The 26,451-nt window shown below is 44.1% G+C and overlaps 1 protein-coding gene across 2 annotated transcripts in view; it reads right to left on the reverse strand.

Moving 5' to 3' along the window:
* ELAVL2 (ELAV like RNA binding protein 2) overlaps nt 1-26,197 on the reverse strand; it is a 213,600-nt gene extending 187,403 nt beyond the window's left edge. The window contains exon 1 of one of the 2 annotated variants that reach the window (XM_048503242.1): nt 26,125-26,197. Coding sequence is in view for 1 of the 2 variants with exons in the window: in XM_048503243.1 (XP_048359200.1) it covers nt 26,125-26,127 (3 nt within the window). In the remaining variant the exon portion in view is untranslated. The remainder of the gene's footprint in view (nt 1-26,124) is intronic. The other variant, XM_048503243.1, reaches the window with a different exon arrangement.
* Nucleotides 26,198-26,451: the final 254 nt, after the last annotated feature.

The following is a 26,451-nucleotide window of genomic DNA, read 5'->3' on the forward strand; positions in this document are numbered from 1 at the left end:
ATTGCTACAGGCCATTACATATCTGGGACTTCTTGTGCCTTTTCCTTGTAAATTCTGGGAAGGGGCGCTTAGCTGATTCTTGCTAAGTCCTATACAGCGCTCTGGTCTGGTCTGCCTCGATTCCCTCACCTAAACACACACACACACACACACACACACACACACACACACACACACACACACACACACACACACACACACACACACACACACACACACACACACACACACACACACAGAGAGAGAGAGAGAGAGAGAGAGAGAGAGAGAGAGAGAGAGGTTCTTCCCCTCTAACCATCTAGTGGCACGCCCCTCCTTTACTCTCATCTTCTGATGAAGCCTGATTATTGTGTGACAAATGGGCCTTGGGAGGATGGGTTAGAAAGCGGGAGGCTACCAGCAAAGGCACCGTCTGCTATCGACAGGCACAACCCAAGGAAGAGTTTCTTCTTACTTCTCAGCCCAAAATTACGACTCCAGGAACATTCCGAGAAGACGGCAGCTTTGTCGAAGAGAAGTAACCTTGTGAAATCAAGGACCTAAAACCCTTTAGTGACCTGACTTTCTCTCCCATTCAATCGATTTTTTAAAAGGCTGTTGCTACACTGTCCAAAGCAACAACTCAACGGAAGCCCGGAACGTTTACACTCTTAAATGGTTAAGAAAGAAGAAATGAAATTTGCCCAGGACTAAGTGGGACTCCTCGAAGGTGTCTGTGCACAGATGTCTGCACGATAGGTACCTAAAATTTAACAACAGCCCCCTTCTTATTAGTACTTTGAACGATTAAAAAAACCCCCCAACATGTTACTTAACTGTGGAGCGAGTGGAAATCGTCCGCTGCCACTGTGGCCAGGAAAGTCATTTTGGGTCCTTTCCTGTTCTCGAATCCTCCTCCTCTGTAGGCAGTTATTATAGGCAGTGGCTCCCGCCTTTCTTTACTGGATGGCTTTGTCCTTCCAGAAAACTTTCCAAAATAAAGGCGACATTTACCCCAATGTCAAAACTTAATGCACGGAAGAGTGAGGGATCTCTCTTCTCAACAGTGACACAAGTGTGTCTCTTTTGAAGCCTTGGCTCTACTTCTAAATCGCATAATAAAACTTAACACACACTTTTGTGCTCGCTCTTTTCCTTGAAAGGATACACAAAACCTTTGAGTGTGGGGCAGAGTTGTCCAGAGTAGACCAGATCCCATCGCCAACGAGACACCAAACAGAGGAATACAGAATAGCACCTCCCTAACTTCAGCAAACAAAGACAAAACTACTTTTAACACGGGTGCGCGAGAAGTTGCACTTGATCCAGCAAGTTAACTTTGACAACCACTGTGCTAAAGGTAGACAGACGTTGACACCCTGGAGATTGGACCAACGCAAACAAGGAAATTCCAGGAAGAATCATGCGTCTCTGAAGAGCCTTCGCACAGCAGTTTTCCCTATTCACCAAGTTGGGGGCGGGGGGGATTCAGGACCATGGACAGAAACCCGAGCTAGTCCTCTGCGAGCCCTGGTCGCTTTTCTGCACCAGGGAATCACAAAGGGGTAAAAAAAACCGGCTAAGAGTTCAACAACCCAGCGTTTTGTTAAGTTTTCAGAAATCTTTTGTCAGCAACCTATTGTTTTACCGATGCCACAAAGAGAATCACTTTTTAAGAGCGAATTTTTGCCCACGATAAAAACAGAAAGGAAGGTCAGTTAACAGAGTGTATGTGGAGGGGCGCGCGGGGGGGGGGGCAGGGAGAGTGAAGGAGAGAGATCTTATAGTTGGAATTAGAGGTCTGATCCGCGCCTATTGTGTCAAATAAGTAGTTCTACTTAGTGTTTCCGGTGTGCGAAACTGTATAAATCGGGCTTTAAAACAGATTACTTTGAACGAGTCCTGTTGGATACTGGCAGGGTCGCTAAAACGAGAGTGTATGCGGCTCAGGAAAAAAGTGCACCAGACTCTTTCTCCCATTTCCAGCTACCAAATCACCAAGTTGCACACAACAAATTTCCCCCTTCAATTGGAAAAGAAGTTTCACTTTCCTTTCCTTTGGAGTTCTTATAGTGTGGCTAAAAACAAACTGCGGACTTTCTAGGGAAGACATCCCGTTGAACTCAAGGGCGGCGGTGTGTGTGTGTGTATGTGTGTGTTTCAGAGTCAACATATGTAAGGTCGCCCTGTATATGCTGAAGCCAAGTTCAGGACTGAGTTGCAAGCTTGCACGTGGCAATATTGCTTTGCTTTTCTCCTTTTTTAAAAAGTAACATTTTAAATGTTATTATGATCTTTTCTCTCCCTCACCCCCACCCCTCCCCGGTGAACGATGGGTAGGGGCAAAAGAGGGAGAAGAAAAGAAGGATAGCCGGGCAGGAGGGAAGGGGGGATGATTCCTTCCAGGCAATAGCAACAGCAATCCCTTAACTTCTTGAAAGGAAAGATAAATGATCATTATTTGGGTTTAGCCATCTGCTTGCTTTCTCGGCAGAAACTCGTTGTTATCCCTGGCTGGAATAAAAAAAAAAGGGGGGGGAGGAGGAGCAGCTTTCTGCTACGCGGCTTATGTGGTTGAGTATTTCTCCCCGCCGCTCCCCTTCAACTTGGGTGCAACACACGTTTCCCATTTTTAAAAAAATTAGACCATGCCTTCTTATCAGCCAGGCAATCGGTCCCGTCGCCCTCTGTCTCCCTGTTCTCTCTCTCTCTCTCCCCCCCCCCTTTGTGCTCGGATCAAACGCCCGCACAACAGAGAAAGTGACAGCACCAGGCCAGGCGAACAAAGCCACAGTTTGTACCCAAAGAAAGACCGAGGCCCAGAGAGACACGGCGGCGAGAGAAACAGCTGTCTTATCAGCACGCTGCAGAGATGGAGATGGCTCAAGAGGTCCTCGACAGATAATCACTTGAAAGGGGGGCGCGTGCAATGCGCCAAACTTCAGCCTCGATAAGACCGTCCCGACCCGAAGGGAGCAGCAGCTTCCCTTCTGCTTAAAAAAGAAAATAAAATAAAACCCCTGAGCTGTACATTAAGAAATTGAAATTCGGGGCGGGGGAGAGGGCACAGTCAACCGCATGTTGCTACTCAGAAGAAAGTCAACCCTGTGGTATAGAATGCTTCTTGACAGGAGAGAAAAAACAGTGGGGGTGGGCACTAGGCTTGGCTGAAAAAGAAACAAGAACACAACTACTAAATCTGCACTTCCAGTTTTTAAGGGATGCCCCAGTCCAGGGGCTGGAATCGAAGGTTCACCTTTCCTTCCTTACTGCCAAATCCATTCACCTCCCAAAGGAAAAACTGCACTGCACTGTGTGTGTGCAAATGCAGATCTTACTAAGCGTATGAGAAGAAGATGGCCTCTATACAGGCTGGCACTCAGGAACCCCTCTCCTTGAGGGATCATAAATTAGCAAAGTCATCTCTGAAAGAGGTGTGTGTGTGTGGGGGGGGACCTGACTAATGAGCTTTGGAATAATTACTGAGTTGGTGCAATGAGAAAAGAGAGAGGGGGAGAGAGAGCACCATATGCTGAGCTGTTTGTGTAAGCAACAACTCGTCTTCTGAAGGCTAATGGTTTTGCGGGATTCAGCTCCTCCCTGCTTTAGGGTGAAGGAAATACCTCCTGCTGAAGCAGGACTTTCTTTGTATATTTAGTGTGGATGGAAAGGGCAGAGCCATGACAGGAGAGCTTGAGGAAATTATGCATGAATTGAGAAAGCTGGGGTTGAAATTTCACTTGCCCCACCATTGTGTGATGGAGCCTTTCTCAAGCACCTCACATGCAATGTGGGGGCCATGCTGTTGTCTACTTTACAGGATTATTGAGATAATCCATGTTCCATGATACTATATAATTAGTCATACTTTGAACAGAGGTGCTGCCAATAACTGCACTGTGGGAGTTCTTAACAGTTTTGAATGTCTTCATTTTTCTCCAAGCACTGTAACTTGCTCATTAAGCTGACAGCTATTAATCCTGTGGGCAACTGGGCAGTAAGGTGCAAATGATGTGACTGGAAGCCCATGTATGTCCCTGACACGCAGGAAAAGTCACGATCAAAAAGGGGAAATTCTAGCCGTTGAGTCTCATAACAGTGATCTGGAATACATGGAGTTAGTATGAGGTCACATCACTTCACTTCTCAGAAACGTAGATACCCTGAGCATAAAGCAGAAAATTGGCATTTTCATATATCCAACTTCAGTGAGATACTAAATACCAGGGGGTGGAAGCTGGCATGTCAAACAATAGCACACCTATGGTTGCTACCTAGATTGAAGCTCAAAACTGGGCCAGATGACCACCAAGTTCTCCCAATGTCCCACCAACACTTCGAGAGGCCTCATTTGCATTTATTTAAAATGCATCCAAGGTGGTAAACAAAGCCGCTGTACCAAACCAGAGAATCTGTCTGCTTTTTTTGAGATCATTAATTGATTATAACCATTAACTGAAGACAAGAAAAAGAAGACAATAAACCTTCCATAATGAAGAAGACAAATGTTTATACCACTGATATTTACAGACAATAGTAGCAGAACATTACAAGCAAACACAACTTCCTTAGTTGTATACTTTTCAGTACCAACCTTCTAATGCTAATCCATTTGTTTGGGAAGAATGGTTGATTACATGTAGCTTCAGCCAGGCTTCACCAACAGGACTATCCGAAGAATAACACCTTCACTTCCTTTAACATGAATGTCAGAAAATAGTCCAGTAGCCATACGGCAGGACTACACATTTGTATTAACATTTTTAAAGAAGGCTCTTTTTCAAACACCACAGTGAAAACCAGTTCTTACGAACTGCTATTATTTAATACTATAAATCATGACAAGACGCCTTATTGAAAAAGAAAGGTGTTTTATTAAGTACTTTGAATGTTTGTACCAACTTGGAGAAGATTCCCCCCTTCCCCCTCAATGAAAAGGGGGGAAAATGCCCGCCACTGTGATGATTAACAAGCACCTCTGATATGAAAAGGTAAAACAAATCTACTAATGAGTTTCAGGGACATGACTTTTATGTTTGAATGCCATTAGTTAACGAAGAAAAGAGTACTCCTTGCACTAAAATCTCTCTCTTCTGCCGTAATTGTTCTGCTAATAATATAATGCTGTAAAATAATGGCTATTGCCCATTATTAGTTACTACATTAAAAAAAAGAAACCTTCTACATGCTTGGTGTAATTAGATCTTTAGATAATATGATGGCATATATGAGAACTAAAGTCATACCATGGTTAGGGGTATATTTTAAACACACCTGGTATAATGTGAGGAATTCAATTAAGTTATGATTTTACAGCCTTGTTGGAATTAATGGAATGGGATGATTTTTAATCTTCCCCAGAAATAAATGGCAGGGTGTTCAATGGATTTACTTCCAAGAATAAATGTATAAATGTATAGAAATGCTATCTTAGTCCATTATGGAGGAAACTGAAGCCGTTGCATGCACAATGTCAACAATAGCTTACAGTTCTGTGATCATAAACTAGTTCTCTTCCAGATTCCAAGAATGGTACTTGTCTAATGTTTCTGTCACCTTTAGAAATATAAAATTATTGTTAATATCCAAAGAATATGACAATACTTGGCACTTATATGGCTTGTTTGAAGTGTTCAGAGTTTGTCATACATTTGCTCAGTAATACTTAAAACAAGCCTGTAAAGTATTCTTAATGAAAACAAGAGATTAAGCTACTGGATGGACAGGAAATAAACCAGAGGAGAATTTGAAGGCTCATGGTTTAGTTTCATTGCTGAAATTAAGCAGGCTTGTCCCTGGAAACCATCATACATGGGGAAAAGAGTAAATTGAATACTTACCCCCCTCCCACATGCAAAATAAGAAAGTCCCTAGCTTTATGGAATAGTGTCCATCATGTTCCATCAAAAATATGCCGTGGTTTAGGTTTTTAGTTTATTTTCCACCACTATTTTTTTCTTACCTCCATCTGCCACCACCTCCATCTCACCACAGCGTGAGGCCCTGGAAATCACCCTTATATATATATATATATACATACATACATAAGCCTTTATTGACATAATCGGAAAGCAAAATGAATACAATGATAATAAAAACAAAAGGCCCCCAAAGGACCATAACAGATACATACTATTGGGTACTCTCAGCTATCTTTATAATAAAATTGGCGACCCCTTCACAAAGACTAGGGTCTGAGTTATTCAGCAATAAGGATAACCTAATCAGATCTGGCAGCCCAGATTGGAAAAGAGAATATAAATTGATATATTTATATCTGATTTTAACAAATCTGGTGCAATGCAAAAGTTGGTGGGCCAGGGTTTCAACCACATTGGATTTGCAGCTTCAGAAATCACCCAAAGTGTCCCATAGGTAAGTCCATCTCTGCTTCCAAGTGTACATGCTTGGTTACTGCAAAGAACACATGGAAAGCATTGATTTAAGCATTCATTTGACCATTTTTTATTTTTTCCAACATCTTCCAGCTGACTTTCTAAATTTTGCCACAGACCATTTAATGTAGTTATGAAGAGAATGAAACAAAAGTCCCACTGTTTATAATGAATCAAGATGGCTTTAAAGACTTTTTGCAGTCATGGAGCAATAGTATTTGTGCAGCTTCGTGCCTATATGGACTTAAGTGACCAATTAAAAAAAAACCTATTATTTTCTTCCACGGGTAAAAGTCATTCCACTTGCTTGCTTACAAAACACAGCCACTGTTACAATTTTAATACGTGCGTACATTCGGGGGAGGGGCTTGCAGCTCATCTATTGATCAGTTGGGGTCAATCCAAAAAGCTTCAGCTGTATTCAAAGGCTGCTTCTCTTGCCTGGTTAGCTCATACCAGGCCACATTGATGTGCTTTAAATCATGATGCTGAATGTCTTCCGCGTCTGTGAGGCCACACCCAAGGGTTAGAGAGCCACCAGCCGCTGCTCAGTACAAAGGAGGCTCAGCCATAGTTTAAATGCACTGAGGATCAATCAATCAATCAAAAAGCTATCCAAGGTATATTTCTGTCATAACACCTCTTACGTCATCCTGCTTCTTCACTGCCTGTGTTCGAAGAAAAAGCATGCCAATATCACCTCCTTGCTAATGACAATAGGAAGCTGTCGTTGATAATGCCAAATGAATGCTTTCTGACATTGAGCCCTGTTTTGATTAGAAGTATGTGCATGAGTATTTGCTCAATATCTATACAGACAGAAAATGGATCTGGGCATCCCATGTAATTTCTTAGCAAAAGCACTCAAGTTTTCAAATTTGGTCAGAGAAGATGATTGTAACTAGCTCTTGATTCTGGCATTCATAATGGTCAAAAAACAACTCTAAGATGGAAGAGGGTCTGATCTGGTTAGCAATGTCTTCTGCCCTATTTATATTAGGTCCTTCCTTCTAAGATGGAGATGATCCTTGAGATGGGGCAGCTGTTCTGAGCTCTGAGACCCTGTAACAGATTAACTCAGCCCTCCTCCCCATCTGCGGCCCTCTCCTGTCGGTGGTTTAAATTATGAAGAACTCATCTGCTTTGTCAAAAATCCAAGATCTCAATTTGAGCCAGAGTTCAGCCTTCACAGCTAAGCCTTAGATGATGTTGCATAACATCTGTGCATGTACAGAATGCCTTTCTCCTAACTAAGGTACCCTCCATATAGACTAGAGGGCAGGGTTTCCAGGCGGATTAATGTAGAGAGGTTTCTCCTCTTAGAAATGAAACTACTCATTAAAATAATGGCAATTGTAGCAGAAGATAATTATAGAGCAACTGTTCTTTGGGCTTGATTGCATAACCAAGCTGGAAACTGTGATTACTTTTCAAGTCATTTAGGAGATTCAAAAAGGGCCAGTGATTTTGAAGTGCCCAAATACTGATTGCTGGCCAAACAAGAGCACCCTGAAGGGAGCTGGTTTTTAAATAGTGCTAATTAGTGGACATCCAGTCTGGGAAAATTGCATCCTTTAGAAAGGGTATCTCTTGCTCAGCATCCCAAACTAGTAGTCGTTTATGAAAAATGTAGGCATGGATGGTTTGAAGGGTAAACAAAAATCTCAAAAGCCCTCTGTATATGCTGACCAAAACCCGAAGTAGATAACATTTTAATGTATTCATTGATAGGTATACCTGTCAAATAGATAAAGAGTGACAAGGTTAGAATGTCAGACTAGGATCCAGTCGACCTGGGTTCAAATCTATATGCTGCCATGGAAACTCACTGGGTGTGCTCAGTAACTGTGTTGGCCTAACCAACTCACAGGGTGGTTGTTGTATGGATAGTTCCCACCAGAACAAGAAGGCCTGTTCTCCAGCCTGAACATTTTCGAAAGTGAGTGGGAGTGGGGGGGGGGCGCTGCCATAGGGGGGCGGCATGATTCCTCCCCCAGCGGCCCCCCTGCGACAAGCCTCTCACACTTGTTTTCAGGAAATTGGAGAAGGCTGGGGAGAACAGGCTCTCCTCAGCTCTTGAGGGGAACTAAATTTCTCCAGGAGACCCTCTGGGAATGTAGTTCCTAATTCAGAACAGGAAGGCCTGTTCTCCAGCCTACTCGGTTTTCTAAAGTAAGTGGGGGTAACTGGCAACTGGAAGTGAAGTAAGGACCATCACTCTGGCCCAGCTACACCTCTGAAGAAGAGCAACACTCTTCCAACACTTCACTGTGAACATAGAAGGCTGTAACTATCCCTAGGACTGCACAGTCGTGTTCTGACTTAGCATAAAATGCTGTATTCCACTTCAGATAGCATGTTGGGTATGAGGAGGAGGGGGACCACAGATTTTAAAGTTTCCACATGGAGAAGAAATCCTGTCCACAGGAAGCAAATATGCCACAGCTGTGCAAAACCGGCCAACCACTTTTCTATGCGGAAAGTGATTTGATTTTTGCACAAGAGGAGCCTTCACACATGTGCTTTCTCACTGCAGCCTGGCACGGTTCAATTCAGCCACAGCTGCACCTCACAGTTTCCCTACAACTTGTTCAGCCCTCCAAAGAAGCCTGAGATAACCTCTGAATCATTTATTGTACGAGAAAGCCCAAAGACAACTGCAGGCGGCGTTTGTTTATTTCTCATGGTGCGTAAGCCGTTCCCTTGCGACACGCCAGCATGTCCCGGCCCACAGTTTGGGAATTATAGTTTTAATAGAACAATTCTTTTAGTGGTTGGCACTAGGATGATAAATGATTTTGCGTATGAGCAGGGCTTCTGAAACAGAGGCACTGTTTCAGACGTTGGTGTGGGATGAAGGAGGATCAGCTGCTCAACAAAGGCTTACGCTTGCAAATTACGTTGCAACCCCCCTCCCCACAAAAGAGTTTTAAGAACATTCATGGCAGATAATTTTCTTTAAAAAGAGATACATTTTTTTAATGCTGCAAAGGAACTATCACAATGTTCTCAACACAGTCCCTTTTTAACAATGAAAGGAATTTGTGCACATATGCAGTACCCAATGCTATCCGTGGCACACTGTTTATGCAGATATAAGGCTGTGAGCAGTCTTGGACCTACATATCTGGGGGACTGCGTCTCCCTGTACTGACCCATCAGGTCCCTCCGCTCCTCGGAGGAGAACCTGTTGGAGGTCCCTGGCCTGAAAGACAACTGGCTGGCCTCTACAAGGGCCAGGGCTTTTATGGCCCTGGCACCCACCTTGTGGAATAGGCACCCTAGGGAGATCAGAGCCCTGAAGGATTTGCAAAGTTTCTGCAGGGCCTGCAAAAATGGAACTATTCCACCAGGCATTCCCATCTGGCCAGCCGGGGTTGACTGTATTAACCCCATATTTCATCTAGATCTCTCGTGGGCGCGGGGCGGGGTGTGTGTTTGTCGCCATCTGCTTTTTGCTTGTATTATAGTATACTTTGTAGTATTTTATGGTTGATTATATTGTTTTATTCCTTTATTGTTCACCGCCCTGAGCTCTGCAGGGGAGGGTGGTTTATACATAAATCAAATGATAAATTAAAATAAATAAATAAATAAATCTTACAGACTTCAATGAGAGTTACTCCCTGGGTGTTTGCATTTATATAGGTATTTATGTCTGGCTTTTCTTCCCTAACAGGAACCAAAGCATCTTACAATCTCATTCTCCGTAAAACCATTTTATCCTAACAATAATCTTTTGGAGCAGGTTAGGTCAAGAGTGAGTGACTGGGATAAGGTCACCCAGCAAGCTTCAAGGCAGAGAAGGATTTGAGTCCAGGTTGCTCAGGTTCTAGTCTGAGAATGACTCTCTGATGGCTTCTCAAACATGCAGCTCCAATTGTTTATAACAATCCACCTTCTCCAATATTCTCAGAAGCCTAGGAGCCACTTCTATGGGCAGCAGTTCCATTCTGAATTAAAATAAGTGCAACAGTGGACAACTGGGTAGGTCTTTCCAGGGAGGAGGGTGCTGACTGGCTGGGAAAGATGTGTGAAACTGGTCAACCCCAAATATTTATATATGTGTACCTGTCATGTGTGTACCTGTCATGTGTGATTACATATGCACAGATGTGGCTGCCACACAGCTGGGGGTGCCTCTGTAAAACTCTAAGCACAAGCTATAGATGCTCCAGACAAGCTGATGGTGGTGAGGGAACAGACTCATCACAGCTATCTAGATGGGGCTTTTAAGCACTGACCTCCTATGCCCTCATCTAAAATTGAAACTTTCCCCCTCTGCTGAGTTCCGTGGTCCCGGCATGGTATGGAAGCTGCCATGCAGTATAGCACAGCCTTGGAATAAATCTTCTCCTTCCCCAACCTGAAGAACAGTGTTGTCACACAACTAATTCAGCTTGTCTACCAGAAAAATCTGCTGACAACTCTGCTTTTTTCAGATCTTCTTGATGGGGCCAGGGGGGCTTATGAAAAGGTAGTGCCGAGTGAGCCAGCCTGCCAGAGAAGACCATAAGACAAATAGCACTGCCCATCTGAGCAACACCTCTCATAGATGGAGAACTTGATTAACTTGCCTCTCACAGATTGCTTATCATAGCACCTTAGAGACCAAAAAGGGTTTTTTTTTGACAGGGGGAGTGGTGAGCTCTTGAAAATCAAAGCTTCCTTTGGCAGATATGAAGATTCAAAATTATGAAGACTCCCCAGAGTTTTGACACTCTAAACCAGCTTTAAAGCTTTAAACTAGTGGTGTCCAACTCTGCCCTTCCTGTAGGATTTTTGTACTGGGAATTTTGATCAATGAACATCTGGAGGGGCAGAGTTGGACACCCCTGCTTTATACCATGCAAATGGTGTGGATTTCAAAGGTGCTACTATACTTCAATCTAGCTGTTCTATTGAAGGCTAACACATCTACCCTCTGAAACTCTCCTCTCATACTCCTGACTTCTAAGAAGTGCGGTAGCGGCACAAAGAGGGATCATGAGTGGAAGGATGATAAATGAGGATGAAGGCATTTTCCTCCCCAGAAGATGCTGCAGAGGATGGATGTTACAATCTAGAAAACGTCCAGATTTTTGCTGATGTCAATTCAAGTGCATCTCTTTCTGTCGAGCTGATGTTGGCAAACCAACACTGAGATAATCTGTAAAACTGAAATAGATCGCCAATCTCAACAACATGTGTGGATACAAAATGAGGCAGTCTTGAGTTTAGTGGGAACTCTCAGCTAAGAATGTGGAGAACGGAAACATTAGTAGTTGTGACAGTGAATGGATTTTAATATGTGTGGCTTCCTTAGCTCATTGATGTAGACATTTGGGCTTAGGACGCTCCTTAAACCACCCCAGCATGATGCAGTGATTGGAACATCAGACTAGAATTTGGCAAAACCAGGTTTGTCTGCTATTGAAGCTGGCTGAGTGCCTTAGTCACTGTAGTCCACAGGTGTCAAACTCACAGCCCTCCAGATGTTATGGACCACAGTTCCCATCATCCCCTGCCAGCATGATGCTGGCAGGGGATGATGGGAACTGTAGTCCATAACATCTGGAGGGCTGTGGGTTTGACACCTATGCTCTAGTCACTGTGTGTCAGTTTAACCTACCTTAAAAGACTGTGAACATAAAATGGAGCAAGTAAGAATGAAGCAAGCCATTTTGCATCTCCATTGGGATGAAAAGAGATGTATATTCATCACAATAAATAATAAATGGAGTCCGGCCATTGGCCAAATGTAGTTCAGCATTTTGTACTGCTTGGCAGAATGGCTCCCTAGGATGTCAGTTATGGAAAAAAGTATTTCCCTTCATCTGTTACCTGAGATCGTTTAATTAGAGATAACAAGGACTGAACCTGGGACCTTCTGTATGCAACACTTGGGCTCTACCACTGAGCTACCCTTCCCGCCTAACATATGACAGCAAACTTCATCTCTTCCATACAGGTATTAAATGTACAGGTGCCTTATTCTCATTGACATCTGATCACTCTAAACCAGAGGTTTAAAATATTTTAATTATATTATTATTATTATTTATTGGGAGGGAAGGCAGCATGGTATAGCCTGATCTCATCAGGCCTCAGAAACTAAGCAGGGTCTGTACTTGGAAGGGAGACCTTCAAGGATGGTCCTCACTCCTCAGCAGAGGAAGGCAATGGCAAATCACTTCCTTTTCTCACTTGCCTTGCAAGCTCCTTGTTGGGGTTGCCAGTCAGCTGTGCCTGCACATACATACATACACACACACGCACAAATACACACATAGTCATATTGGCTGCTTCTCTTTAGATCAAACTCAAAGCAGCTCTCAATAATAAAGTTAATATAAGTAACAAAAGAACTAAGCATTAAGATACATCAATGACAAACAACAGAAATAACTTAGGAAGAACCATTACTAACCATCAGCCTGGGCAAAAACACACACACAACACACACACACATGCCCGGACTGATGGTTAGTAATAGTTAATAATATATTTTGCCCAAAGTGTAAAAGATAATAAGCTGCACATCAGATCGGCCAATTGGCCATTCTAGCAGGGGCTGATGGGAATCGTAGTCCATTAACATCTGGAGGGCCATAGATTGGACACTCCTGATCTAGACAGACATAATGGCGGTGCCACCAAGTAAAAAGTCTCATTCTGGTTTCCACCCACCTCACTTCAGATGGTGCTGATCTTAAAATATATTTTGCTTGCCCAACATCTTTTTTCAAAATAAATGGCAAAAATTATCTCATCTATGCCAAGTTTAAAAACCCACTAATTCTTTTTAACGGAAAGCCAGAATTCAGCAGTCAAAAGGAGCAGATAACGCCCCCTCAGTAATCATAACTTCACAGTATGAAAGGCCAACATAAAAATAATCATGGAGAAATTGAGGAAATGCTAACAGTTTAAAAAGTGCTTGCCTGCAACTGAGCATTAATAATGAAGGTGCCCAGTAAAACTCATGAGGCAGAAGGTTCCTAGGATGTGGGACCACCGCTGAAAAGGCCCTCTCTGTGGTCAACTTCAGATGATCTGGGAGACCCAGAAAAAGACTAAAAGGGTAATCTCTGATGCCAGGAGTGGTATAAGGTCTGAGTCATTTAGTTCAGAGTGTAAAATTACACCACTGTACCACTTTACCAGTTCATACTGGAGCCAGAAGTCTTTTGAAATACTATGGACCTACACTGGGTGATAAACAACAATAATAGCACTCCTGAGTTGCATCCAAAAACAAACTAGAAGACAGTGCAAATCTTGGGAAACAGGAGGAACTATGTGTTCTTGTCGACAACTTTGGCACAGCATTTTGGCCATTCCAACTGTTTCAAGAGGTCTTCAGAGTCAGCCCCATCTAAGGGTGAGCTGCAGTAATATTCATTGCACTGATGAGTAGACCTGCCACTTTTTTTCCCTGACTGGCTCTGCCTTGGAGCCAGCCATGCAAAAATCTTACTGTGAAACTTATCCCAACAGGTGTACCTCCTTTAGAGGAGAAGATTTAACCTTCAGACAGGCTATCTGAGGCAAGGAATAACATCAGTTTTCAGGAAATCGTACGTTTTCCAGAACCAGGATTGTATAGTCAGCTTTCTTTTGACCCTTTTAGTGCCATTTTGAGCAGAGCTGCACTCTTCTAAATCCACTGAAGTCAGTGGACTTTGAAGGGTGTGACTCCACTTAGAACTGCCATGTCAATGAATTTAAGAACAGATTTTCATCTCACCCAGATTTGACCCCAGCAACTGTTGCTAATACCAGTATTTAATCCAGGAACATTGGTGCTCAGAAGGCATTCCAATGCCCCTGAAGAAGAAGAAGAAGAAGAAGAAGGATTTATATTTCCCACTCTCACCTGTAAGAGACTCAAAGGGGCTTACAATCTCCTTTCCCTTCCCCTCCAAACACAACAAACACCCTGTGAGGTAGGTGTGGCTGAGGGAGCTCAGAAGAACTGTGACTAGCCCAAGGTCACCCAGCTGGCGTGTGTTGGAGCGCACAGGGTGATCTGAATTCCCCAGATAAGCCTCCACAGGCTACGCCACTGCTGCTGAGCAGGTGCAGAGTGTCTTTCCCTCTTTGCTGAACAATTACAGAGTCCCCACATGGCAGAGATCAAGGCTCGGACAGAACAGAGAGTGGTTACAGGTAAAGCTGACCTCCAGACATCAAGCTTTTAAAATTCTTTGGCTAACATTTCTTGCTAAATTTGGAGGAATTCTTACCAACCACACATTCTGGATACTGTCTCAGTTCTCCCACCCTCTCCAGAGCTGACAAGATGGATGAAGCCTGCTTTATTTTGAATTTTTTTCCTTGCATCTCCCAAACTCTCAGCTTCAGCCTGCCAGCCTCCTCCTTTTCTCTCCTCCTCTAACTCCCACAAGGAGTCGCTTGCTGTAATGTAACTTCCAGCAGAGCGGACAGGCAGGGAGACATGTTGGGAAACAGCTGTCAGTCTCCTCCTGCAATCGCATCCACGACAATGGGTTTAACACTCCCTGAGTTGTGTGTGCATTTCTTTTTCAGCTTGTCGTCTTTCCCTGAGATGCTGAATGTGCATCTGCCCTACAGTATTCTTGGCTGGCCTACATTCCGTGCTGACTCAGGGTTGCAGAGTCTCCAGTGGAAAGGTAACTGGGCCCCCTGAAAAGCATCAAAATCCCCTTTTAACACCTCGTGTTAGCTCAATAAAAGCCATGTTTAAATAACCAAACTGCCTTCCGTGAACTGTACTTGCCATTTCCCCCCCTGCTTCTTAGCACGAATAAAATAGGGGATAATTATGAAGAGGATGAGCAGGTTTAATGAAAGCCAGTTTCTTTTGGTATATTCCTGAAACAGCAATCATCATCTGTTTGGCTTTTGAAGAGCAACAATTATAATCACTTAAAATCCCCAAGGGGAACAAAAATAGAATTTGGATTAGCATATAAAATATACAGCTGGATTGGGCAAGCCTAAGGGAAGAAAAAACCTGGGAAGATCATTCTCATTTGAATGCTATTCAATATCACAAACAAAATGAGTTCAAGAGGATTTTTACATGCTTCTTTGTGAAGGATTTTCCCAAAAACAGAATGTGCCGATCAGCTGATGTTGGTGGAAAAGACATCATGGGAGCAAAAAAGGAACAGGTAGACCTCGGAAACAGACGTGCTGGTAAGCAAATGTGTATTTACTGAGAAGTGAGTGTGCTTGAATTCAGATGTGTGTGTGAGTACAGAAGGTGACCTAAGTTGCTTCCAACTTTGAAGGTAAAAATGGATGGTCTGCATGTTTTCTTGGTCAACAAGTATAGTTTTAGACCTTGTTCCTTTGCCAGAGGACTACACAAAAACAGGAGGTGAGAATGGAAGCCCTGTACTTATAACATTGGTTACCAGCACCTCTCTGTTACCTTTGGGATTACAAACTGACCAGGCAGGTCTTTCATGGAGCTGAATTTGACTCAAAGACCACCAGAGGATTCCTATTTGTCTCATTTTTATCCCACTTTTCCTATCAGGAATTGAGGACAACAGATCTCCACTCCACCATGTTATTCCCTGAGAATTATAAGAGGGTGGGGGGTGGGGGCAAGGTCACCAGGTATTTCTACGGGGGTTGTAAATCCAGGTTTGTCCATTTACAGTCTAGCATTCTGAGTATTGCATCACACACCTCGATCTTTTGTTGCATATGTGCACATGTGCAAATACAGATATAACTCTCTGAAACAAAACTACAGATTTCAGAACTCACTTCTTTCTTACTGAGGAAAGTGACTTCTCAGTTATGCCTGACAGGTGAGCACCAGTGCTAAAGAGCTCATGGACCTGCCTATTAAAGTTCTGCATAATTTCATGCTCAAAGCACTGTTGACCCTCTTGAGAAACCCTCTGCAGAACAGGGCTAGAAGCCCTTTCCCCTTTATTCCTGGGTCTGTGCAGTGAGGTTTTGCATAGGCCTGATGAAAAGAAAACATCCCATCCCTTTAATAGAGGTTTCATAGGATGTTATTTACCTGCACCGCCCAAGCAGGAAAGGTTTCAGCTGCCCAGTTACCCACAAACCTATACTGAAGAAACAGGACATTTTCCCCCAGGCCTGCTGGCAAACTAGAGCCAACCCAACCTATGAGCATTTTCACACCTGCTGAATAATGCACTTAGTGCATTATTCAGCATTTATGACAGCACTCTGTGGTAGGGGGAAAGATACATGAGTTCTGGAGCAGGTTTTTACATGACCCATCGCCCAATTAGAAAGACTAATGTAGACACAGAGGCATAGGAAGGGGGGAAAGCGCCTGGTGCACCAGTGCACCGTCCGCCCCCGTCCCCACCACACCCCTGGAATGCCCTCGCAACACCCCCACAGGGGTGCGTGCCCAATGCGTCGCGCACCCCCCACCTCTGGTTAGACATGACCTACTTCTCCAAGCAGCAGCAGGTTCCAGGGGCTAGCTCTTACCCTGGTTGATTCACTTGGAAAGAAAAAGTGCACTGACATTTATCATGTTTTTGTGGTGGTTGAGCACAGGTGAAGGCACGACGATGCTTCCCCCAACTCTGAGCAGAGCTTCTCTGCTCCTCTCCCTGGCTCCTTCAGCATCTTAGACTGCACTTTCCTTCCATCAGAGAGACAACTGCCTTCAGTCAAAAGAGGGTTTTCCATCTTTTCCAAACCCCAAAGCGATCCTGGACAGAGTAATCTTTCAACAGTTATGTTCCATTGATATCTACATCTGTGAGGACACAGTGCCGTTTTTCATATCAGTCCAGGCTTGCAGCACTATTCAGACTTCTGCATCGTGGAATGGGTCACAGTAAAATGTGGATGAAGGTTGTTGGTATCTTGATTTTCCTATTTAATAGCAGAGTCCCTAAATCACTGCAACCAGAAACTGCTGATATGAAAACTGTCGATGGGCAGACTCACACAGAGACATGCAAAGAGTAGCTACTAAGTAAACCAATCTCTGCAGCGAGAGGCATTTCATTAATGAAATGCTTCTGTGAAAGCTAATCTTGCTATGGACTATTGCAGCTCCAGCAGAAACGTGTGTGTATCCTTTCTGCTCACTCCCCCAAAGCTGCTTCTGCATTTGCACCCAGATTATTTTCTGGTCTCCTTCATTTTGTTTTTCTCACCTTTCTCACCAGCTCTAGGCAGACAAATCACACATGCAGCTGAGAACCAATCAATCCCATTGTTTTCAAAACAAAGTAGAACGTATTCAAGACTCCGAGGTTTAGTACATTCCTGGAAATGATGGAAGGATGGCTTGATAAAGGGACGGCTCTGTGGTGATTTTGCAACTGCGAAGGGTGCTTGCCTTTCTTACCTTTTAATTCAGAATGCTGAAAACTAGGCTTAGCTAATGGATAGGAGCTTTGTAAGTTCACAATGCTATTCTAAGCAGAACTATGCTCTTTTAAGCCCATTAATATAGATGGACTTAGAAGAGGGTAACTCTACTTGGGATTGCACTGTCAGACTGCAGATGTCCATACAAATGGTTGAATATACTTTCACATGACATGCCCCACATCGAAAACCAGATGTTAGCAGAAGGAAGCGTTCAAGTCTACCTCCTTCCTACTATGATACTGATGGTTAGGGGCAGCTTCCCTGCTGTGAAACGGTTTGCACAGAACCAGTGTCATGGGAAAGATATTTCCTTGGAATTACTCTCTGTCGCTTCTTTCCTCCTGCAAATCCACCCAGTGCTTTTCCCTACAGGCAAACAAGTGGCTGAAAATCTCAGCTGAGAGGAAAAGGGAGGCGGAGAAGAAAAATACTGTCATGGAAAAAAAGGAAGAATGGCATAGATGGTTAAAGTGTTGGGGGCAGGACTGAGGGGAGACCTGGGTTCAAATTCTCACTCTGTCTAAAACTCACTGTGTAATGCTGAGTCAATCACTCTCTCGTACTCTGACCCACCTCACAGAGTTGTTGTGATGATACAACAAAAGGGAGGAGCATCCTGAGATCCTTGGAGGAACAGCTGGATAAAAATGGGATCAGGGGTAGAGGCCAAAAATGAGGACAGGCATAGTTATCAGCCCGCTATGTTTCACCTGCAAATGCCAACCTGCCCTCCCCCCTCCTATATTTCATACTGGACAGGCAGCTGGGCCCTGAAGTCCTAAAAAGAATTTCTAAAGAAAGACCAGGGGAAATGCTGCTTTCTCTTATTGCCTTCAACACTGTCTCTAGAGTCTACAGCAGGGGTGTCTGGCCCTCCAGATGTTCATGGACTGCACTTCCCACCAGCCCCTCCTGGTATGTTGCCAAGGGCTGATGGGAATCATAGTCCATGAACAACTGGAAGGCAGAGTTGGACAACTCCGGTCTACAGCTTCATGCACACAGAGGAGCAAACCCTTTGCCTGGGGCTACTATTTCAGCCTGGAGGTGGGGATCATCTCATAGCTCAATCTTCCAATTTTTAAAAAAAAGTCTGTATTTTTTTTAAAAGCCTGTACTTTTAAAAGACTGTATTTAAATGACCAACCACATCATGGAGAAGGGATTTAGATAACTTCCTCCCTGACATTGAGTCCCCTGAAATGGGGGAACACAGTACACATATTCAGTCCTGTAGGCCTCTAACCACAGTCAGAGCCAGTTTGATCCAGACACAAGTTTTACCACTGCAGTGAAGATAGAGGTTGTGTATGTCTAAAACTCCCAGCCCCAGTCCTCCTTAACTCTGGTATACAATAAAGAAATAATCCTTTCACTGTGTAATGGCATACATAGATCCATGCGTGGTCTTTCATGGAACAGATGACTGGTATGGGAGTGGCATTGAGGGAGAAGGTAGAGAAAGTGGAAAGGGCAGACCTTGAGCACAAAGAGTCAGAGAAATCTTAGAGAGCTGACTTCTGTGCTGTAATTTCTGCACAGTTTTCAAAGCTCACTCACTGCATTAGTGAGCTTTTTTTTAACCAAAGGAAATCTAATCTTTCTTGCAAAAATCGGATGTTTCTAAAAATACCTATTTCAAAGGCTCTTATGGTACCATCATCCCCTTAATGTTAAGGTCACATCAAGAAAGGGCACAAAACGTTTCCCTTTTTCCCAGGGCTCTCTTGGACATCTGTTTCATCTTGCACTTGCACCAAGCAAGACAATGCAGCATGGCATGCAAAACACTATCGATGCTTGTGCAATTTTATGTGAAATCTAACTGCCTGCTTGCTCAGAAACAATCACGTAAAAAGAACTGGAGGACATTTGGCGGTAGACAAGGAAATTAAGCCAACCCTGCCTATCTGCCTTCAATACCCAGAAAGGCACATGTGTCCAAACAGCATGCTCAACACAGGCGGCATGGCTGCGCCTGCTACATTAAAGACACCGTTGCATTCTTAGAATGCGCCCACCAGGAAGTCAGAGCCGAACATATTTTTAGAAGGAAATGCTTGACTTGTTAACAAATGGTAGTCGAAAATAGATCCTTCACTCTCCCCCTCCCCCAGACAAGCCTAACATTCCCACCAGCAGCTCCTCCTTCAGAAAGAGAAAGGCCCTGTTTTTTCCTTTATGACAGGCTAGTGCTTATTTTAGGGACCAGAAGCAAAGGGAGACAAGTCCCTTGTATCTTTACCAATGCTGGAAAAATTAGGCTGCTGCCACTTGTCATGCAGGGTTGGCTGCACTCCCTGCAATATTCTCTCCAATCATAGGGATAATATCAGTTTTTGCAACTGGTCATGCTAGCACTGATGTATATATATACAATCCCATTCAGCTAGGACTGAGTTCCAAAAGCATGTCAACTTCAACATGCTAGTGTTCAGCACTACATAAATACAGTTGGTAGATGAGCAATCACCAGAGGAACATACGAGATATCCCTGGATCTTAACATGTGTCCTTGTAATACTGGCAATGGGAATTGGCATAGAAATATTGTTGGGTTCATGAAGACATTTTAATGCTCAAATATTCTTCAGCTCTTGCCATTTTTCTTTGTCGGAGCTGCTGGTCTCAATCTCTTTCATTTGCTGGAGCTCTTCTTCCTTCTGTGCTCATTGCAGAAGCATTGATACTGTCTACCACTGGGGTAACATTTAGGGTGGGGTGGGGAAGAGGAGGAATTATCTCCTTTGTGAATCATAAATGACACCTACATCAAATCACTGGCGCTGCTGTGTGACTATGACTATTGTTAGTTTGGCCCTTTTTGCCTCAGATCATCCTGGATTGGGGGTCTCCACCCTATTCCAAGATCTCCAATGTAGGCTGATCTTATGCACCACAGGAAGAGGGGGAAAATTTGTCTAGCTCAGGGGTGTCCAACTCTGGTGCCCCAGATGCTCATGGACTACAATTCCCATCAGTCCCTGCCAATTGGTCATGCTAGCAGGGGCTGATGGGAATCATAGTCCATGAACATCTGGGGCACCAGAGTTGGACACCCCTGGTCTAGCTTGTACATGAAACCTTTCTTTACTCTGTTACTAAATGTGTTACATTCCAGCGGAGAGATGTCTCAGGGATATCTCTCTTTGTTGTGGTAGCCACATTAGACATCATTATGGGAATCTTCCCCTCCTACTTCCATGCAAACTTCACCTGCTCTGCAGGTTTAGAGATATTTTGAAGTGACTGGATGTCTTATCCTAATTAGTACATTTGCACAAATAGAAAAATTCTTCCCTACGTACTGACAGCAGCAATTGAGTATGATCTGAAGATAACAGAATGAGCCTCTAGATCTGCATTCTAGATCTGCTGCTTGCACAAATAGCCCAGCCCAAAGCAAAGTGTCTTATCTTTGGATCTGAAGACTAATCTTTGGATCTTTTCCAGGATGCATACAGTACTCTCTGCTCAGCTTTCTTCATCATCTAAAGAAATATATATCCCTTTTTTCTGTTGTCATGAACAAGAAAAAATGTTCTGATTTTTTTCATACTTGATTCCTTTCTTATAAAAGCCTTCTCCTTTTCTATGTAGTAAAGGGAAGGAACTCCTGCCCCCTTAACGAACTGTCATTCGACTTCCAGGGACCAATTTAACAATCTGAAGGGTGAGATGGGAGAATTTGCCATCCATTTCTATTCACACCACTGCTTGGATTATTTAAGAGGAAATCTGAGAACTAGAAGGGTCCCATCTCAGTTGAGAAGGATACAGAATATACCACATAGCTATTGGGGTTTTTTCAGGCCTTGGGTGTCTATTCATCCAGATGCCAAAACAGATCTGAGGATTAAGGACACCAAAATCCAGTTCATATGGGCCCTCTCATTCCAGATTTAGACAGCAACTTTAATTTTAAAAAGTAATCCCATTTTTGTAAAGCTTTTTAAAACCTGTCTCATCAGCAAATGGAACTATGTTCATATCACCACTATAACCCCACTTGACTTTACCACCTAAGATGTCAGAAGCCTCTCCTTTGTTTGTATTTCAGATTTATGACAATGCTGGTCCAACCCAAACAGTAGATTAAAAAAATCACTCAATTGGTCTGGCTCCATGACCCTCCGAGATTCCAAAAAATTCCCACCATTTGCCCCAGAAGGTACTATACATTTAGATAAAATTTAAGACAATCTGCAATGAGTTGAACATTTTTTTAAAATGAAAGGAATACAGAAGGTCTCCCTAGAGCTACTGTCCTGACATAATAGTGATCCATGTACAATAGTGATCCAAAGAAAACAAACATGTTTTATGACTGCAACCTTTTCCTGAGAGTTCACCTATGCCTTCAACAGTAGTTAAACAAAAAATAAAAATAAGCAGGTAATTTTTTCCTGCAAAGGAATCTAATCTTTCCAACTCATCCAATTGATCAGTGTACAACAATTCAACAGTGGGGAAATCTGTACCTGCTAAAATGTTTAAGGTATTAGAACACTGTCAGATGACAACATCCCTATCTCTGAAGTATCTATCCCTTATTTACAAGAACTCCCCCCCCCCAAAAGAATTTGTGTTGACATTTCTGTTTGTTTGAAATAATGTTGCCAACTTTTAAATTCCCTATTGTAGATGTGCTTTACATAGCTTTTTGAGCCCTAGACATTACCATGGAGATAATGCTATATATTTTCAAGGTCAAAGGGATAATTCTTCTTAACATGTAAGGCTTCACCTGCTGATTTCAGCAAATAAAACTGTTCAAAGCAGAAGAGGTGATGAGAACAGCTTTATTCTGGTCATACAGTTCCTTTGACATGTTCTGTGGCTGCTAACATTAATTTACAAAGCCCTCTCAGATCAATAACTTTGATATGTCTTGGATATGGCACATAAGCTTCCAGCCCTATGTCTTGGATATGGCGCCAAGCTTTAAAGATGTGGTTTACATTTTTATTGTCTATTCTGAATCTTTTTATCTTGGGACAAACTTTGTGTCCTCCAAAGCACCCAGTGGATACCTTAGAATTCTGAAGATGAATACATCTGTCCATGGAGTTCTTTCTGAGATTTCTATCCATTTCAATAAGACTCAAACAGATGAAAACTTGGTGGATTGGTGTGCCACAGTGCAAGAGAACTAATGATTAGAACAGAGGTGGACAACAATTATCAGCAAGCTATTAAAAATAATTAGCCTTATTAACAGCAAATTACAGCGACCTCTGGTAGATGTGTTTCTGACATTGTTGAAACAACAGTTCAGGATACTGCTGTTGTCTTGTTGAGCCTACAAGCAAGAGAGGTTAATAGGATTGCAGGACTTCACCCTTCCTCCTCATTAACATGAAACATGAAACGGAATATTTCACAATTTCCTTTTTGCAGACAGGTTTATAGGATAACAGCAATTCCTCAGGACTGCTGTCCTAGCTAGGCTCATTGAAAAGTCCAAATAAACACTGCTGGGCTTGTAGAGGTGAGGACTGGACTGGACAGAAAGACCAGGAGGGCAGCTGGTTTTTACTGAAGCGAAAACATTAGTTTGTTTCAGTATTGTGGTTCCTTTGTTTTTGTAAATCCCTCAAAACAGTTTTGCACAGTATAGCTACTGTTAAAATTAGCTGACGGATGGTGAAAATAGATGGATGTAAATTACCAGAAGGCCAAGCTTGGTCAAGGAAGCTTACTAAAGCTACATGTCCCCGTCAGTGTTTAGCAGCCGGCCTTCTTACTTTGATAGTCATTTGTGACAGACCAATCCTCTTTAAAACAACAAAGTCATCTCCCTTCTCACATGTTGATATAAATTGTAGTATGTCAAATCTGTCCAGCTAGCTCATGCCTGGCAGTAGCTCTTCCAATACCTACTACCAGAGATCCTTTACTGGAGGTGTTGGAGGTGGAACCTGAGACCTCTTGGATGCAAAGAGGGGGCTCTACTTCTAAGCCCCAGCCCCTGGAAGTTAAGTCTTGTCAGCTGAAGGAAAATCAGTGCTGTGTAGTGGTAAGAATATTGGACTACGATCTGGTTAACAGTGCAGGACAGTGTTATGGAGGCCGTGGATTCCCCCCACCCCACCCAAAATTGGGTTCTAGATCAAATCATGCCTGAACTGTCCCAGGAAGCTAAAATGACTAAACTGAGGCTTGTACTGTGGTCACATAATGAGAAGACAAGAGTCACTGGAAAAGACTATAATGCTAAGAAAGGATGGTAGGAAAAGAAGAAGACCCAATATGAGATGGATTGACTCAATAAAGGAAGCCACGGCCCTCGGTTTGCAAGACCTGAGCAAGGCTGTTGATAAGAGGACATTGTGGAGGACATTGATTAATACTGTCACCACACCTTGGAAGTGACTTAACAGCACTTAACATACACACATACAGTTGGCTATTGCACTGTTGTTGAACTTTAACAATCATTTTGCCATTGGATTGGCTTGTCCTTGCAGGATGGTGTCATAATAACACCATGTCTCAGTATGTCCAGATGTAGCCTGGTCCCATTGGCTACAGCTCTTCCCACAACTTGGTTAGCTTTTTCCCATCATTGCATGATGGGGCATTCTGCACTGCTCTCCGGTTCGAATATTCTTAGGAACACCTTTGTGACTGCCATGAATAGACCATAGCGACCAAGGCTATAATTACATTGCAAAGGCCGGTGTTGGAAAATCACAAAAGGATGGATGCTGTTCCTCTTTTAAACCTTTCTTTCACTGTATCATTGCTAATGATCCATGTAGATGGAAAAGAGAAACACATCTCAAAGGTACATAGTGCCATGAAAGAGTTCAACAGGGGGGAAAAGTTTGTGAGGCTGAATGTACAAAAAAGTGCGGCTTATAAGTGGAGCATCCCTTGAACGATCTTTTCAACAATGTTCAGATATATGGAACAGGGAGGTGTGTGGGTGTTACCACTTTTCCCCTGACAATGGCTTTGTCCACTGAACTAGTGCACAGTGCATGGAAATAGAGCTGCTATGCATTTAATAGGCAGGAATTCTACAGGTGGAGGATTGCTGTATCCCACGCACTTGTTAAAGCCGCAGAGCTTCTCAACTGGTGCTTGACAGGCAGACATTTAAGAAGGTGGCTTCTGTCTCAGTATCTGAAAAGCTGCACCTCTGGAAGCCTTGCAAACTATATAGTTACTAAACCTACAGGGCTAATGCAGAGCAGAAGACCTTTAAAGGGAAGCCAGGGTGCATGAAAGTCGCCTCAGCATCACCTGTGGTCAAGCAGGACCCAGGTTTGAATCTGCTCTGGATCTCAATGGCTCAGGTCCACTGCTAGTCTGATCGGAGGGTGCCTGTCGCAACAGAAAAGTGAAACTCTACTAAGTGGTCATAACCTGGATCCAGTGGGCGGTGTGTGGGGTTTGGGGCCCTGCCAACTCCTGCCCCGCAATGCCTTGACAAACCTCTGGGAACAGGAGGGTCACTGCAGCAAATGACAAGCGCCTCTCTCAAACAATAGCGTAGGGTTGCCAACTGACTGGGGCGGGCGGGCAGGGGGGACCCATCCTGCCATGCTTTATGGAACCACATGTCTTGCTTTCACAGCATGGCCCAAATAAACACGGTCACCTGCTAACATCTGGACGCCGAGCTACTTTGAAAGCCAGAGGAGCCAGTCACGATGGATGACCCTTCCCGGTGAGCAGCAAAATCCACCCGGTGTCCCGTGGCTCCTGCAAGACGACTCCGGCAGAAGCTTTGCGGGCATCACAGCTCCACACGAGCGTCGTCTTCAAGGTGCCACCGGAGCCCCGAAGAAGACCCGGGCACGGCGAGGGGGCAGTCCGCGCCCGGGGCTGACTTCCCTGACTTCCCGCGCCCGGGGCTTCCTTGCCTCCGCCTTGCAACTCTCTGCTCGGAGTTGAACTGCGCGAGAAACTGCACCGCCGCTTTGGAGAGGGGCGTCAGTTGCCTCCGAGGGGCTCGCCATCCACGCCGGTGGGGAGAGGGGCTCCTGCAAGGCGCGCACGACACCCAGCCCGGCGTGCCGCGCAGCAGAGGGCGATGCGCCCGGCTCGGCATGGGAGACCAGCCCCATTGTCCTTGGGCGGCGCCGGGGCGCCTGGCTCGCCCTCCTCCGCTCGGGCGCAATTCAAAGCACAGGTGGCGGGCCTGGCCGGCCCCACCCCCGTTCCCCGCATCATTTAAATTCAAGCCCAGAGGGTGTGCATCCGAATACAACACCCTTCGCCTCCCATCCCAAGACAGAGCTAAAGTTTTCCCCCCAAAGGGGACTTTCCTAAGAGGATTCTTTTGGGACCCCTCCCCCCCAAGCTTCTCCCTCCCCCTTATCGAAAAACACCCTGCCATTCCAATGCAAAAAGAGAGAGGAAGAATCAAAAGGGGACTTACCATTGCAAGCTCATAATATTGGTCACCCCCCTTTTAAAGCAAAGAAGTCTTATGAATTTGTAAAACGCCTGACGCTGGGTGGACCATCTAAAGGGAGGGGGAAGAGAGAGAGAGAGAGAGAGAGAGCAGCACTTGGAAGTCAATTCTATAATCATCTCCAAAACAAAAGGAGAGAGGGTTGACCAATCAGAGGCAGACCACCCCTCTTCTTTCTCCTCCCCCCCACCAAAAAAAAAAAAGACTAGCCAGAAAACATTAGGGAGACGATCCAAGCTGATCCAGAGATTATCACGGTCGGGGAGCCTGGCTGAGGGAAAGGGGGGGGGG

The sequence above is a fragment of the Sphaerodactylus townsendi genome, linkage group LG07 (genome assembly GCF_021028975.2).
Source record: "Sphaerodactylus townsendi isolate TG3544 linkage group LG07, MPM_Stown_v2.3, whole genome shotgun sequence".
NCBI classification, from domain to species: domain Eukaryota; kingdom Metazoa; phylum Chordata; class Lepidosauria; order Squamata; family Sphaerodactylidae; genus Sphaerodactylus; species Sphaerodactylus townsendi.